The 12,974-nt window shown below is 36.3% G+C and overlaps 1 protein-coding gene across 3 annotated transcripts in view; it reads left to right on the top strand.

The window, feature by feature from the left end:
• Window positions 1–12,625, top strand: part of LOC108563430 (protein spitz-like) — a 97,068-nt gene extending 84,443 nt beyond the window's left edge. For all 3 annotated transcript variants that reach the window (XM_017922102.1, XM_017922101.1, XM_017922103.1), the window contains 3 exons: window positions 10,374–10,545; window positions 10,694–10,755; window positions 11,266–12,625. In XM_017922102.1, coding sequence (XP_017777591.1) covers window positions 10,374–10,545; window positions 10,694–10,755; window positions 11,266–11,624 — 593 coding nt within the window. In that variant the 3' untranslated portion in view covers window positions 11,625–12,625. The remainder of the gene's footprint in view (window positions 1–10,373; window positions 10,546–10,693; window positions 10,756–11,265) is intronic.
• The last annotated feature ends 349 nt before the right edge of the window (window positions 12,626–12,974 follow it).

The raw sequence follows: 12,974 nt of genomic DNA, 5'->3' as shown, positions 1-12,974 counted from the left end.
ATGCGTCTACTCTTGGCGGTTGCCAAAGCGTAGTGGTGGAATTGGCTCCCCGTCGAATCATTTGCAAATGTCAAGACGTCGACGTTTATTACTGTTTTTCTCTATCATTATTATTAGGAAAAGTTAATTCGCTCCGCTCCCCTCAGTAGAAATAAATCTTTCGTTTATTTTTTTTTTGCACACCTCATGTATTAGTTTCCTCATTACTTTTTCCTCTAAATGTCATCGCCATCGCGAAAACTTTCGCATAATTGTTATGCGAATTAAACAATTATGAGAAAAAGGCCAATCATCTCCGCATGCTTAGATTTTCTGTGGTTTCGCTGGAGATGCGATGCGTTGGAAAAACGTGTGTGTGCGAGCGAGGGTGGCGGAGGAGTAGGAGGTTTTCTTTCCTCCTTTTTTGCCTTCTCCTTTCTTTTCATTGTTTCGGACCATTCCAGGCTTCGGTGATTAATCATGTCGACTTAATTGGGTTCAGTTATGTAATTAATAATATGCGCGTCCGGCCGAAACATTCCTTCCTACCTTCTTCTCCTTCTACATCTTATGTAGCTTAACTGTACTTCCTACCTAGAACAAAACACTATTTTTGGGTTATTTCTCAAGATCATAAAAGTAATTGTAACTGACGATGCTCAAGCTCAATTCCAAGCTTTTGCGTAAATGCCGTAAATGCGTTACATTTTATGAATAGATTCACTTATTTAATATAATAATTTCACAGCAAAATACTGATGATCAGATAAAGGTGACCTACTAACCCTTTAATGTTCCACGAACCATCGAATATATATGTTGTGACTGAATACAAGTTCTCTTGTAATTTGATTCCTGTATAAAGATAGATAAGTTTGCATTGATAAAACATCATAAAGTTTTGTAAATTGTAATTTCATCTCTTGTCAAATCACTTTCCGAGTTAAACTTGCATAAAATTACATCTACCTCTGCTTCTCCGTTTTCTTTTATTTTCGTTGTTGTTTCTATATGCGAGTGTGAAACAAAAGGATGGAAAGATGAACACGGCAGATTCGGGCGCGCGAGGCGGCGCCTCTAATCTCTTCCTCGATCGGTTTGCTGCCCCAGGTCGGCATTTAACGTGCTCATTAACATTTTCCGAAAAGTTTTCCCTCGCTTTTCTCGCGTAATTACATCGGTGAAACAGGGGAGAAGCGGAGCAGGAGGAGAAACGAGTAGAGACAAAAAGAAGCAGAATATTATATATTTTATGAAATTGGACAAACAATAACAGCTTATTTCCTCTTTGCGCGGCGCGGCAGTCAGTCACGGTGCGGCGCCACATACGCACACGTCACTTCCCGTTTCCGGTTGTTCTGTACAGATCGAAAAATGAAGTGAAAAGTTTAATGAAACACACGAAAACAGAAAAAAAAGAACAACAACGACGATGATGATGATAATTATTACGAGCTGCCATTCACTGGCAAAATTCATTCATTCGCCCAGGAATCGGTGAATTATTATTTCTGGAAATACGCAGATGAGGAGAGGAGAATGGTTGAAGCAAACCAGAAAAAGGACGAAGAAAACAGGTGTTGCGCGGTTACATGGATAGGCGGCGAACATATGTGAATGGCACACGATTTAATGAAAGTCATGTGCTTTAAAGTCGTCGAGACAAGTCGGAAGAGAAAGAATGGGGGTCTCGTTCAGCGAATGGACTCTTTTCATTCATACACCACACCGTGTACACACTACATTCACACACGCTCTCCACTCTCTTCTAATAAGCAGAATTCTTAGAGTATCTCTCTTATGTACCTGTACTATTTCTAACGCTCTTCCAGTTATTTCATTCTTCTGTTTCGGGCTTAAGACGACAACTATAAGATGTCCCATTTCCGGTCTTCCCTTTAGGTGCGCGTGTCTAATTCTTTATGCAGGTTACACAGTTATTCTTCTCCTTTCGTCCCAGTCCCGTTGGTCGTCGAATGCAACTGTGTTTGTTTGCTGATACTGGGTTATTTTTGAATTCCATTCTCAATGAAAACCCAGACGGATTCAGCATAACCTCGCTCGCTCTCATTCACTACTTTTTCACACACGACCTCCAATGCAGTCCATACAGCATCTATCTCTCAACCTATTGCCTTCTCAGGATAATCTTTCAATCGAACAAAAAAAATAAACGATTTTTTTCTCTCTTATTTTCGTGTGAGACAAGGAAAGTAAAAGTTCGACGGCGCTGTCGGACGTGCATCGCATTCACGATGGAGCTACTACAGTTACATTACTGCAAGAATAGGAAAAAAAACTTGTATAAGTTTTGATTGCTTAAGTTCGTCTTTATTTAAATTTCATTATAATTTATGCAAGGTCAATGGAAATTTGTAAATATATATAGTTGTTTTATTCTAATAACAAACGGAATATCATAATAGATATAGTATAAAAGATTGAATTGTATATAGCAGGGGTTCCCAAACTGTGCGCCCCGCGGCGCCGTGACTGCTACATGGGCGCCGCAAAAATCGAAGAAAAACTACTATAAACATAAAGTTCACCCTGTGATAGAGTAATGTATTGACTTGAGGCGCCTCGGAAAAAATCTGATCTATTAAGGGTGAACTGTGAAAATATAACTTCTACTGTTTTGCAATACTATCAAAATAAATAATTATTTTCACCTTTGGTCAGCCTATCAATATATTTTTTTTTATGTTAGAATGTACTTTTTTTTCTTATGTATTCATGTTTGGCCAATAAATTATTATTATTAATTATTTTCATATATCAATTATATTGTAAAATTAGATACATGTTTTTCATTCGATTATGTACATATTTAAATAATTATATATCAATTTATTCACGTGCATTCAAATATAATAAAGTAATCTATTTAAAATAATATATGAATAACATGCATACATTCAAAGAATTTCATTACCAGTCACTAAATATTATTTTTAATTAATTTATTTCGATTATTAAATTGTAATATTATATTATGAATTAGATCAAAAACATTTCTAACTGTTTAGAAAATGTAATTAAAAGCGAAATCTTGGGTACTGAAGATTGTTGTATTTTTTTTGTCGCTTCGATAATCGATGAATCAATCTCTTTAAATTCTCAACTTCTTCGTTTTCGTTTCCTCACTGTCTCCCAGACCACCTACAAAATCTCGAAGGCAAATAGTAATGACAGGGCAGGACTGGACGTCGATTATCGAGACGCGCCCGTGCAAATTACAGGCCAGGTCCTGGGTGAGCGCTAATTACATCGCGCTCTGTTTGTTTTACGGGCGCACTGTGGGGTAAAAACAACACAAAAAACGAAGGAAAGAACAAGAAGAAATAGTAGGAAGGTAGCCAACCCTCCTCGAACCACTAACTAACAAGCCCTTCCTCTTATTTGCTTTTTTATAATGTATATTCAAAGGCTACTTGTAAAAAGATGATAATAGTGTACGTAAGATGAACGTAATTTAGATATTACCTTGTTAAAATTGAGACATTTAGATATGTCTAGTGCAAGGACTGGTCCAATCGAATTGATTTAAAGTAGAGTTACTGAGTCAGAACAAGCGATTATTATTAGACTATTGGATTGGAAAGAAAATATTGCGTTCTTGGGTGAGAGTAAACAGACTTGTATACAAGATATTCACGGTGGGCCATGGTGATCAACACCATGCGGGGTTTAGAGTGAGAAGGAGAGTAGGAAAAAAGGGGGTGGGCCGGGAAAAATTAGCCTGTCTACACTACAACAAAGGCGATTATATCGTTCCGAGTTGTCATTTCGAGAATAGATAATTGCAGGGCGGCGGCGTTGGCCCCTCGGCCATGTTGGCTCTCCTCTCATCCATTCGCCTCCAACTGCTTTGCGGTGGCGTTGGGCGCCACACATTAACTCGAGATTCGAGGAAGAAAAGAAGTTGTATGGAGGAAGGAGGATGGATGGATAGCAGTGCGTCTCCCTTGTTTCATGTAAACTGCGTTGTGTATTGGAGGCGATCGGTGATCAATAATCCTTTTGGGAGTTAATGAAGCCTCGAGATTAGGATCTCACTTTCGGTGTCACGAGAACTCGGGGCGGCCTCCTTGTGTGCCCGGGGGACACCACACACGATTTATGGGAACCCCCGCAATAACACTCACTCACACTCTTACTTATTTCTCTTTTCATTTTCTTCCTCTCATACTCGTTCTCTCTATCTCACTTTTTTCACGTCAGACCATAAAATATATTACCGAAATAAAATAAACTGACAAATAAATTAACTGATATTGTATTCATATCTATATTTTTATATTTTTCAAGTTGCATGTATTAAGCATATAAGCTAAATTAAAGATAGATTCAAATTCTATAAATTAAGTTAAAAATATGTATTTCATCTAGTCATTTATTTAATTGCAAATAACAAATCAGTGATAAAAAATCCATTTTTTTTTCTCTAAATTTAATTGCGTCCCACCAATCAAACCAATTTTTGAAAAATTCCGAGAAATTTACCAAACCGTAATTAAGTCCTTTCGTTAATTAATTTTTATTTACCTCTGCATCCCTAATCCTTCCAATTTTACGGCCTCGAGATCTTCGGGAGATATGCATATGGATTTGTTTGTTTGCTAGCTCCTTTTCCCACTCGATCACCTCCGCTCGACTCCTCTTTTCCTATTGCTACAGTTTTCTGTTTCACAGATGTTAATCTTGTTCTGCCTCACGAGTCGAGGTGGCGGCTATCATTATCCGGCTCTCTTCGATTTGTCGTCCCCCTTGTCGCATTCCTGCCAACCCCAATCGTCGGATGAGGTCCTCTGCTCACGGACGCACAGGACCTTTCTATCGCTCTATCTACTCCACATTCCGTCCTGACCCCGTTTAATTAGCCTTTCGGCCCATTAAATTGAGTTCCGATACCTTCGAACTGTTCTCGGAATCAAGAACAGGGAGAAAAAAAAGTAATAGAAATACCTTCTCACCCTCTTATTTCTTAACACGATCAGAAAACCAATTAATTAAATAGAAGCATAAAAAAGGTGACTGGAAAGGAACGAAATCAATTACCAATGTTCAATCTGTGAACCATTGTTGGTAACCGTCAGCATGCTATAATTTCTTTATGTTATTCATTAATAGTTTAATATCTGTTGTGAAATTGTATTATACTTTGTTTTTATTATTTATTTCATCGTAAAAGAAATTCTAAAGTCTAAGAAATGATAATTTAAACACTCACACATATTTGAGGTATATCAAAAATTGGAATTATGGAATTGATGGTTGGATGCCATCTAGCGGACGCTGGAAGTAACGAAACTGATTCTGTTAACTTTCAGCATTATTTGTCATAGAAAATACTTCAATGAGATTCTTTCCTAACTCGGAACAAACTGCAAAATCAAAATCTGAAGGTCCTCTTGGTAGATGCATAGTTGAAAACAAAAATTATCAAATACAGATAGTACTAATATTACGTACACCTGATCACAGCAATTACATCCAAAGTACACATTTTCCTTCATTAGTTGATGAGAAATAAGCAATGTTTTTGGATTTTGGGTATCACTTTTTTTTTGGTGTGATTGTTCCCATGGCATATTAAACAGAACCATGGAATACAGAAACTTGCACCTTCTCACAGGAGGAGCGAGTTCGAGTCACTGTTTTAAACGAATTGAATCAGTGTATGTTCCCTGAACAACACATACTGGGATTTAATTATCATTTGAAAAGCGCCTGATACGAGACAATTAATTAATTTAATTGGGAATTAATTCGAAGGCTCGCCTTTTGTTCCACCTCTCTCGCCCGCTCACTAATTAAATTGCAGCCCAAATTAATTGACCGTTTAAATTTTCTTATCTATTTTCTTTTGTTATTTTTTTTGTCGTTCGTACATAGCGACAATAGAAGAAAGCACGAAGCATAACGTTTACATCAGTTATAACGTAGCTGCTCGTAATTCACTTCGTTTGCATTCGAATAAAAATGTAATAATGAAAGTTGCACAATTAGTTTTAAATTTAAGTGAGTTAGTATTGTCAACATAACATCAAGTAAATGACAAGCATCAATTTACTAGATTTTCGTGTTTTCTATGACTACCACAGCTTATTGCAGTACATGAATTACAAATTTGCCAATCCATTTGTTGAACTTGAATATATGCATATTCTAGAAAATCAAGGTATTGAGCAGAAATGTGCTATTTTGATTTTAATATTGGCCGTTGAATTACGGTTGGTTGAGGGTCGGGGTATTTCATTGTTCCATTGTGCTTGGTCCAATAAAGTGAACGTCTTTTCTTTTCCTTTTGTGGTAATTTTTCCTCTCATTTGGGCCTCCTGCAATCTATAACAATCCCCCCAAGCAATGTACGCATGTATATAAAGGAACTTCTCCCGTCGTAACGGAGGGTATGCATCCCCCGTTCGAATCCCGATTTTGATCCCTGCGATGTGTCACAAAAGCCGTGCAGATTTCCATCCCTTGACCGGTGGCCGAATTTCGACAAAAGCCAACGGAAAGCACAATGAAATATCCCGTTTCCAAACCCCCGATATTCTACACCTAATGGAGACGCGCCATATGGTACAATGTATTCCCTTTATATACTTATTATACAATTTTCATGGAAAGCCAAGTTTCTATCATTGAATCGTTAGCCTGATAATCTTCTCGAATCGCCGGCCGAAATTTGATACCGGTGAAACAAGTTCCTTTCAGTTTTGTTATTCCTCTGACCTTTTTTTTTTGTTAATTAAAGGTGTGCACGTTCTGGCACGCGCCAAATTTCGCCTCCCCCGTTGGGCATCTGTTGCTTGCTCTCGCCTCATCCGCATTAACTTTTTTTTTAGTGGTAGGCCCGTTTTTTAGGGGTGGCGAATTTAAGGTCTCCCATATGCTCTTCGGCATTCCTTTTTTAATCAGGAGAATAATTTTATACCGCTCACGGAGAACCGAAGGAGGAAACAAGAGGCTGCGCTCAGGAGCTTAGACGGTCACACCGGAAATTGAAGCGGGCCTAAAAATACGAGAACTACTTAATTTCAGTCGCGGGTGGAGAGAAAAACCGGGATTACCAATGATGGCTGATTCCTCTTCTTCTATTTTTTTGTAGCTCTATTTGGTGTTCGCCGTCCTCTTTCCTCCTTAAGTGAGCTCAGTTAATTTTTAACTTATTTATTTGGAAACGTTCATCTATTTTTACGCGACTCGTTTCATCTCTCCAAATCGACCAATTAAGTTTTCTTTTTTTTTTTGTTCTTGTGATTCTATCCGAAAGAGGTAGAAATCTATTTCAAATCGCATCTATCACGCCAAAGTAAATACATCTCAAGAGGATAAGGTTGAACAGACATTCGATAGTATTCCTTAAAACAGAACCGCCTTCATTTTGTATTTACTAGTTTGTATACAATCTGTCTTAAACACATCCAATAAACTTCAACGCGACATTTACGACAACAACTTTTGATTTTTTTTTAAACATTATTATTCAGAAGATTATAAATCATACAAAACTCAATTATATAACTAAAATAGGACTAGTTATTAAACTCTATTAATAGTTTGCGTTTTAAGCATATTTTGTAAATAATTGTTATTTCTTCCACATTGTATTCTTTATGTGAAAGGACATTACAGGCTCATTACGTGGGGATTTGCATCCATTACGGTATCCTTGCATTATAGGATTTGCCAGAGATGCTTAGGGATTAGGTCGTTGAAGCGGAAATAATTTCGGGCGGGATTTTGCTTTGCGCCGCTCATTTATTTTCTTCCAGTCCTTTTTTTGCTCGTTTCAGGAATAAAAGAGTTAATAGGGTTTTAGCGTTTTCTTTGTGCACAGATTTTCCGGTATTTGCGTTGCGATGATTAAAAATGTATCTCCTTTTCCGTGTAATTTTTATTAATACAAATATTTTAAGTTCAGATAAGCTTATAATACTAGGGAAATATTTATTTAAGGAAATTTATTTATTTTTAAAACAATACGCAATTAGAGAAACTTATCTGACATTTAATTATCATGTAAGATAAGTAATAATAATTCATTTAAAGTATAAATATAATAATTAAAATTGAAAACAAACTTTTTTATGTTTTAAATTTAATTTAATTTTAATTATTATATTTATACTTTAATTGGGAATAAAAAGTTTATGATATGCAAAACTTCAATTGGATTATTGTGTGTAGACTATTGTAATTATACTTTTGTTTCAAAGCACTTGACCCTTATGAACATTTTTAAATCGATTTATTAAATCTCACGAATTGATTATAATTTCATAGCATTAATATTTCATTGATTAATAAGGTTTAATTTAAATTATATTATAATGCATTTATAAAATCGATTGTAATTACTATATATATAGAGGCTTCCAATTAAGTAGAAATAAATAATAAGAACTGTCAGATAGCTTTTAGCATGGGAAAATGGTATTAAATTATTTATTATCCATTAGATGTATTATATCTGCGTATAAATTGTTATATTTTTGTAAGAAAGCTATGGGAATCGAAGCATAATCGTCTAAGTTATAATAGCATTAGACCACGTATTGGAATGGAGCGAATCGAAATGTTTTACCATAGAAAGTTGTGCGAATCGTCGAGTTGAATGGGATGACCCAATTACGCGAGGAAAATGAGTGCAAGCAATGCCGAGCATTTATTTTTTATAAATTGGTGGACGACGAATAAGACGAAACCGAACAACAACAAGAAGAAGAAGAAAAAATATATTCGTAAGACCAATTTATTTTATGTATGGGAAAGGAATTATGGTCAGGAGTTCTTCTTTTTAATACGTTGGGGACTTTATTAAATGGGCCCCGGGGGCCGTAATTTCTCCACTCTTTAGAGAAGCAGTTCAAATTCCATAATGGCCTCTGCTGTGTGTGTGTATGTGTGTTGAGTAGTTAATTGAAGCCGGCGTATCGTGTTTTATTATCGGTGGGGCCTCGTAACGACTTTTCGGTTAGCGCCCATATGGGCCGCTCTTACGCAGGCAGCGAGAGCAATAATGGAGAAGTGGATGGGCCCCCAAAAGCGAAAAGCGGGCCTTTTTGGGCCTGTTATTAAAGCCATGATTTGTGTATGCACCTATATATATATACATACATACAAAGAGAGAAAGATGTGTGTGTGTGTCCGAAACGACCCTCCCGATTAACTAACCTCCACTGTTTGGCTGCCAAAAGCATGCAAGTGCTTCGATGTAGAAATGCGCGAGCCGCTGCTGATGTCCGCTACCTGCCCTTTTCATATTGCTGCAAGGAATGTCCGGATTAATCAAGAGCTCCTAAATTGAGGGGGAATGGATGACGAGAAAGAGATTGTTTGTGAATCGGTGTATGTGTGTGGGTTCGTTCTCTTTGATGAATGGAACCGAAAGCAAAAAAAAAATAATAATAGAAATAATATTAGAGATAGCTGACATCTTGTGCGGATTGACTAATATACACCTAATTCCTCTGACTTTGTGTGCAAATTTATGGCGCGCGTTTTATTGCGATAATAAAGTAATAAAAGCAACTTAATACCTTCTTCTCTTCTTCGGCTTGTCGCTTCGTGCACGAGACCACCGTGAAATCAAATAAACTCCCGCTTCTTCTTTCTCCGACGACGGCCAGCAGCATCCGAGGATTCCGAGATTGCCAGACATTTCGCCTATTTCCTTCTATGGAATGATGCTGCTGCAATCAGCATTACCATTAACCGTACATCAGTCATAGCTATTTTAATCAGATTTCGAGGAGTTGCATATTGTAACAAAGTTTTTACAATATCATTGTACCAACTATTTCTTTGAGGAATGGGCAATATTTTATAACTTAATATAACAAAAAGATGTCAGATGTTATATGATTAGTCAGATACTTCATATTTTGGGTACGCGACAACTCGGCGACGGTCAACTAAAATTTTATTTTAGTGTCAGTCGCCGAGTTGTCACGTATCCTCATATTTTATATCATTTTGTTAAAACTTTATCATCGACTGACATAAACTAGAATTTATTTATCTGGTACTTAACAAAAATAAAGATGATGTTATGTGTCAAATATAGTTTTATTATCATATGTGATTATCATATGTGATTTATTTGATATATCTATGTAAACAATCACTTCTCTCAATTTTGAAAAGTATGCGAAAATACAATTATTATATAATAACCATATATATATAATAAAAGCTATTTCAAGCATTTGCCAAATTCGCGTATTAAGATAAGGTACCATTTTTAATAATAAAAGATAATCGACTTTGCGAGAGCAACATACTTTCTTATAAAAAAATACTTCTCTTGAACGACGCACTATACATGACTGTATGCGATATAGATGTGATTTTTAATTTAGTTTGTTTTGTTTGTGTTTCAGATGCGTGTTCGTCGCGTACAACGCCGAAACCACGGCCGCCCGTCCCGACGGCCCGGCCGAACATCACATTCCATACGTACGCGTGTCCCCCGGCGTACGCGGCTTGGTACTGCCTCAACGAGGCCACCTGTTTCACAGTCAAGATCCGGGATTCGCTGCTCTACAACTGCGAGTAAGTAGTTTCAAACGTACCCCCAAGCTCATGGTCTAAGACTACATAAAACAACGGTCCTCCCATGAATTATTCATCATACTTCCCTTAAAATGAGCAACAAACTCTATTGAATTAATGTGTGTATTTTTTTGTTTGTTTTCCGCAGATGCGCGGATGGTTTCATGGGTCCTAGATGTGAATATAAAGACCTAGATGGATCATATTTACGTAAGTTACAATTTATAATTACCATTACCATTTATTTTTATTAAAGCTGCAATGCCTGATTATTTCAAATACCAGAAACATCTACATTTAACAATAAAAACATTACAATTGTGTGATATAATTTTTTATGAATTATAATATGCACAAATTGCAAGTTACTTTACATCAAATAATTTCAATTTTTCCATTCATTTACTGTTCTGTCAATAATAAATGTTCATAATAATTATTCTAAAATTCTAAAATAATTTGATGTTTGCATCTCATTTCTCATTAAGTGTTTATTCTTTATCATAACATGTTGTATTTTGATTTACTAAAAATTAAATAATAACAATTTATTGCAAATATGCAAACATAATGGTTTAACTACAGTCACTTTTTTATGTAGTAGTGGACAAATTAATTCATACTAATATTTCTTCCTGTGCAATTCACTCGACTTTTATATTGAATTATTGTTCTGTGTATAATATATATATCTAAATGTATTTTTTCTTTTGCTTTTAGCATCGCAAAGGCGAATTCTGTTGGAGACGGCGAGTATAGCTGGGGGAGCGACGATAGCAGTGCTATTCGTGTTCATCCTATGCGTGATGGCTTACGTCCACTACAAGAACAAGATGAAATCGGGCCTGGATTGCGTGGACGGAGTGGTGTGGCGGCCCGGGTTGCTGCCGCCCCGCACCAACAGCAACCAAAGCCAACAACGTATCTTTGGCACGAAGTGGCGGACGAACAATCCCAATCCCCACGGGGACATCGCTGCCGTCCACGATAGCCTAACGGTTCAGCTCCAACATCAGCAGCAGCCACCTCACCAGCAGCCCCACGATAAGAACTCCAGCCGGATAGAATTCTACTTGTAGAAGAAACCAAGCTCCCCGAAAGTTTTAAGTTGATCGAAAAAGAAAACAGACTTTATTTTTTCTTCTCCGAAGAAAAAGAAATTCGAGACTCCGACCGCGGAAGTGACTACACACGAAAACATTGAGAAAGGTTGAACATTTCGCGAGTGACGCAAGACTAGAAAAAATTGAATCTATATATATAAATATATATATACGAAAACGAGGAAAATTCATTTGGGACTTTAATATTTAAACTGAAGAAGCAAAGCAAGCGTAAATATATTTATATATATAATATATTACTTTCCTATTTCCTTTTTCTAAAATTTATTTCTGGGGGAGAATACTTTATGAGAAAAAAAAAGGAAAGCAAACTGATGGACGGACGGATGAAGTTAACTAGAAGGATCTTAACGAATTGCTGTGTTTATTTCCTCGAACGCCGTCTCTCCTATTCTTCTTCGGCAATGCGCGTCCCCCTTGTTATATATGTTTATATACATACCTGCATACATGCATATATCTTCGAATATGTGAAAAAATTGTTATGTAATATTAATTGATTTGTTTTGATAACTTAGGAGGACGAAGTGCGCGTGCGTTGCGCTGTACGTACGATGAAGAAATGAGGCGATGACCACATTGCATTTTGTTCCACCCCTTCACAACTCTCCCTACTATTTAATTATTATTATTAATTATTATTTGTTCGTGGCGGCACCTTGTTATACGCAGCGTATAAAGAAAGAACAAAAAACCAAAACCCTTATTTATTTTATTATTAATTTTTTTATTGCGAGGAAAAAAAGTATATATATATAATTTATGTGTTGTAAATCATCAAAGCAGTTTTTCCCCACCTTCTCACTGTTATTATTATTAATTCGTACATTCGGTTGGCAAGTGTCGTGTCCTCTGGTGCAGCTCTACCATTGCCAAAAAAATATCAGAGGAACGCAAATATTATCATTCTGTTCTGAAATTTATTAATTATCATCCAACGGAAACCGGAAAAAAAACAAGAAGAAGGAAAATGCATTCCTAAAGCGCAAAAAGAAACAAAACCCTTCCGACCTCAAAAAATCCTCCCTCCCCCATACACACACTCACACGTATATCGTCAGCAAGCAAACAAAAAGTAACTAGAAAATGGTTTAAATAAATTATTTTTTTTTATTTATGATTTCCGCCTTTCTTTGTTTTATTTATACTTTATTTATTTATTTTATGTTTTATTCTCATTTATCATTATTAATTTTCTCTTTTGTTTTAATTCGAACATTCCTAATTTCCCGGTCTCGGGAAATCACCGAACGCAATGAAAATAATGCACACGCACTTTGATGCGAATGATGTAGTAGGAACAAA

Source organism: Nicrophorus vespilloides, unplaced genomic scaffold (genome assembly GCF_001412225.1).
Source record: "Nicrophorus vespilloides isolate i.1.1-1 unplaced genomic scaffold, Nicve_v1.0, whole genome shotgun sequence".
NCBI classification, from domain to species: domain Eukaryota; kingdom Metazoa; phylum Arthropoda; class Insecta; order Coleoptera; family Silphidae; genus Nicrophorus; species Nicrophorus vespilloides.
Note: the sequence above shows the minus strand (reverse complement) of the source record. Positions and strands in the feature narration are given on the sequence as shown.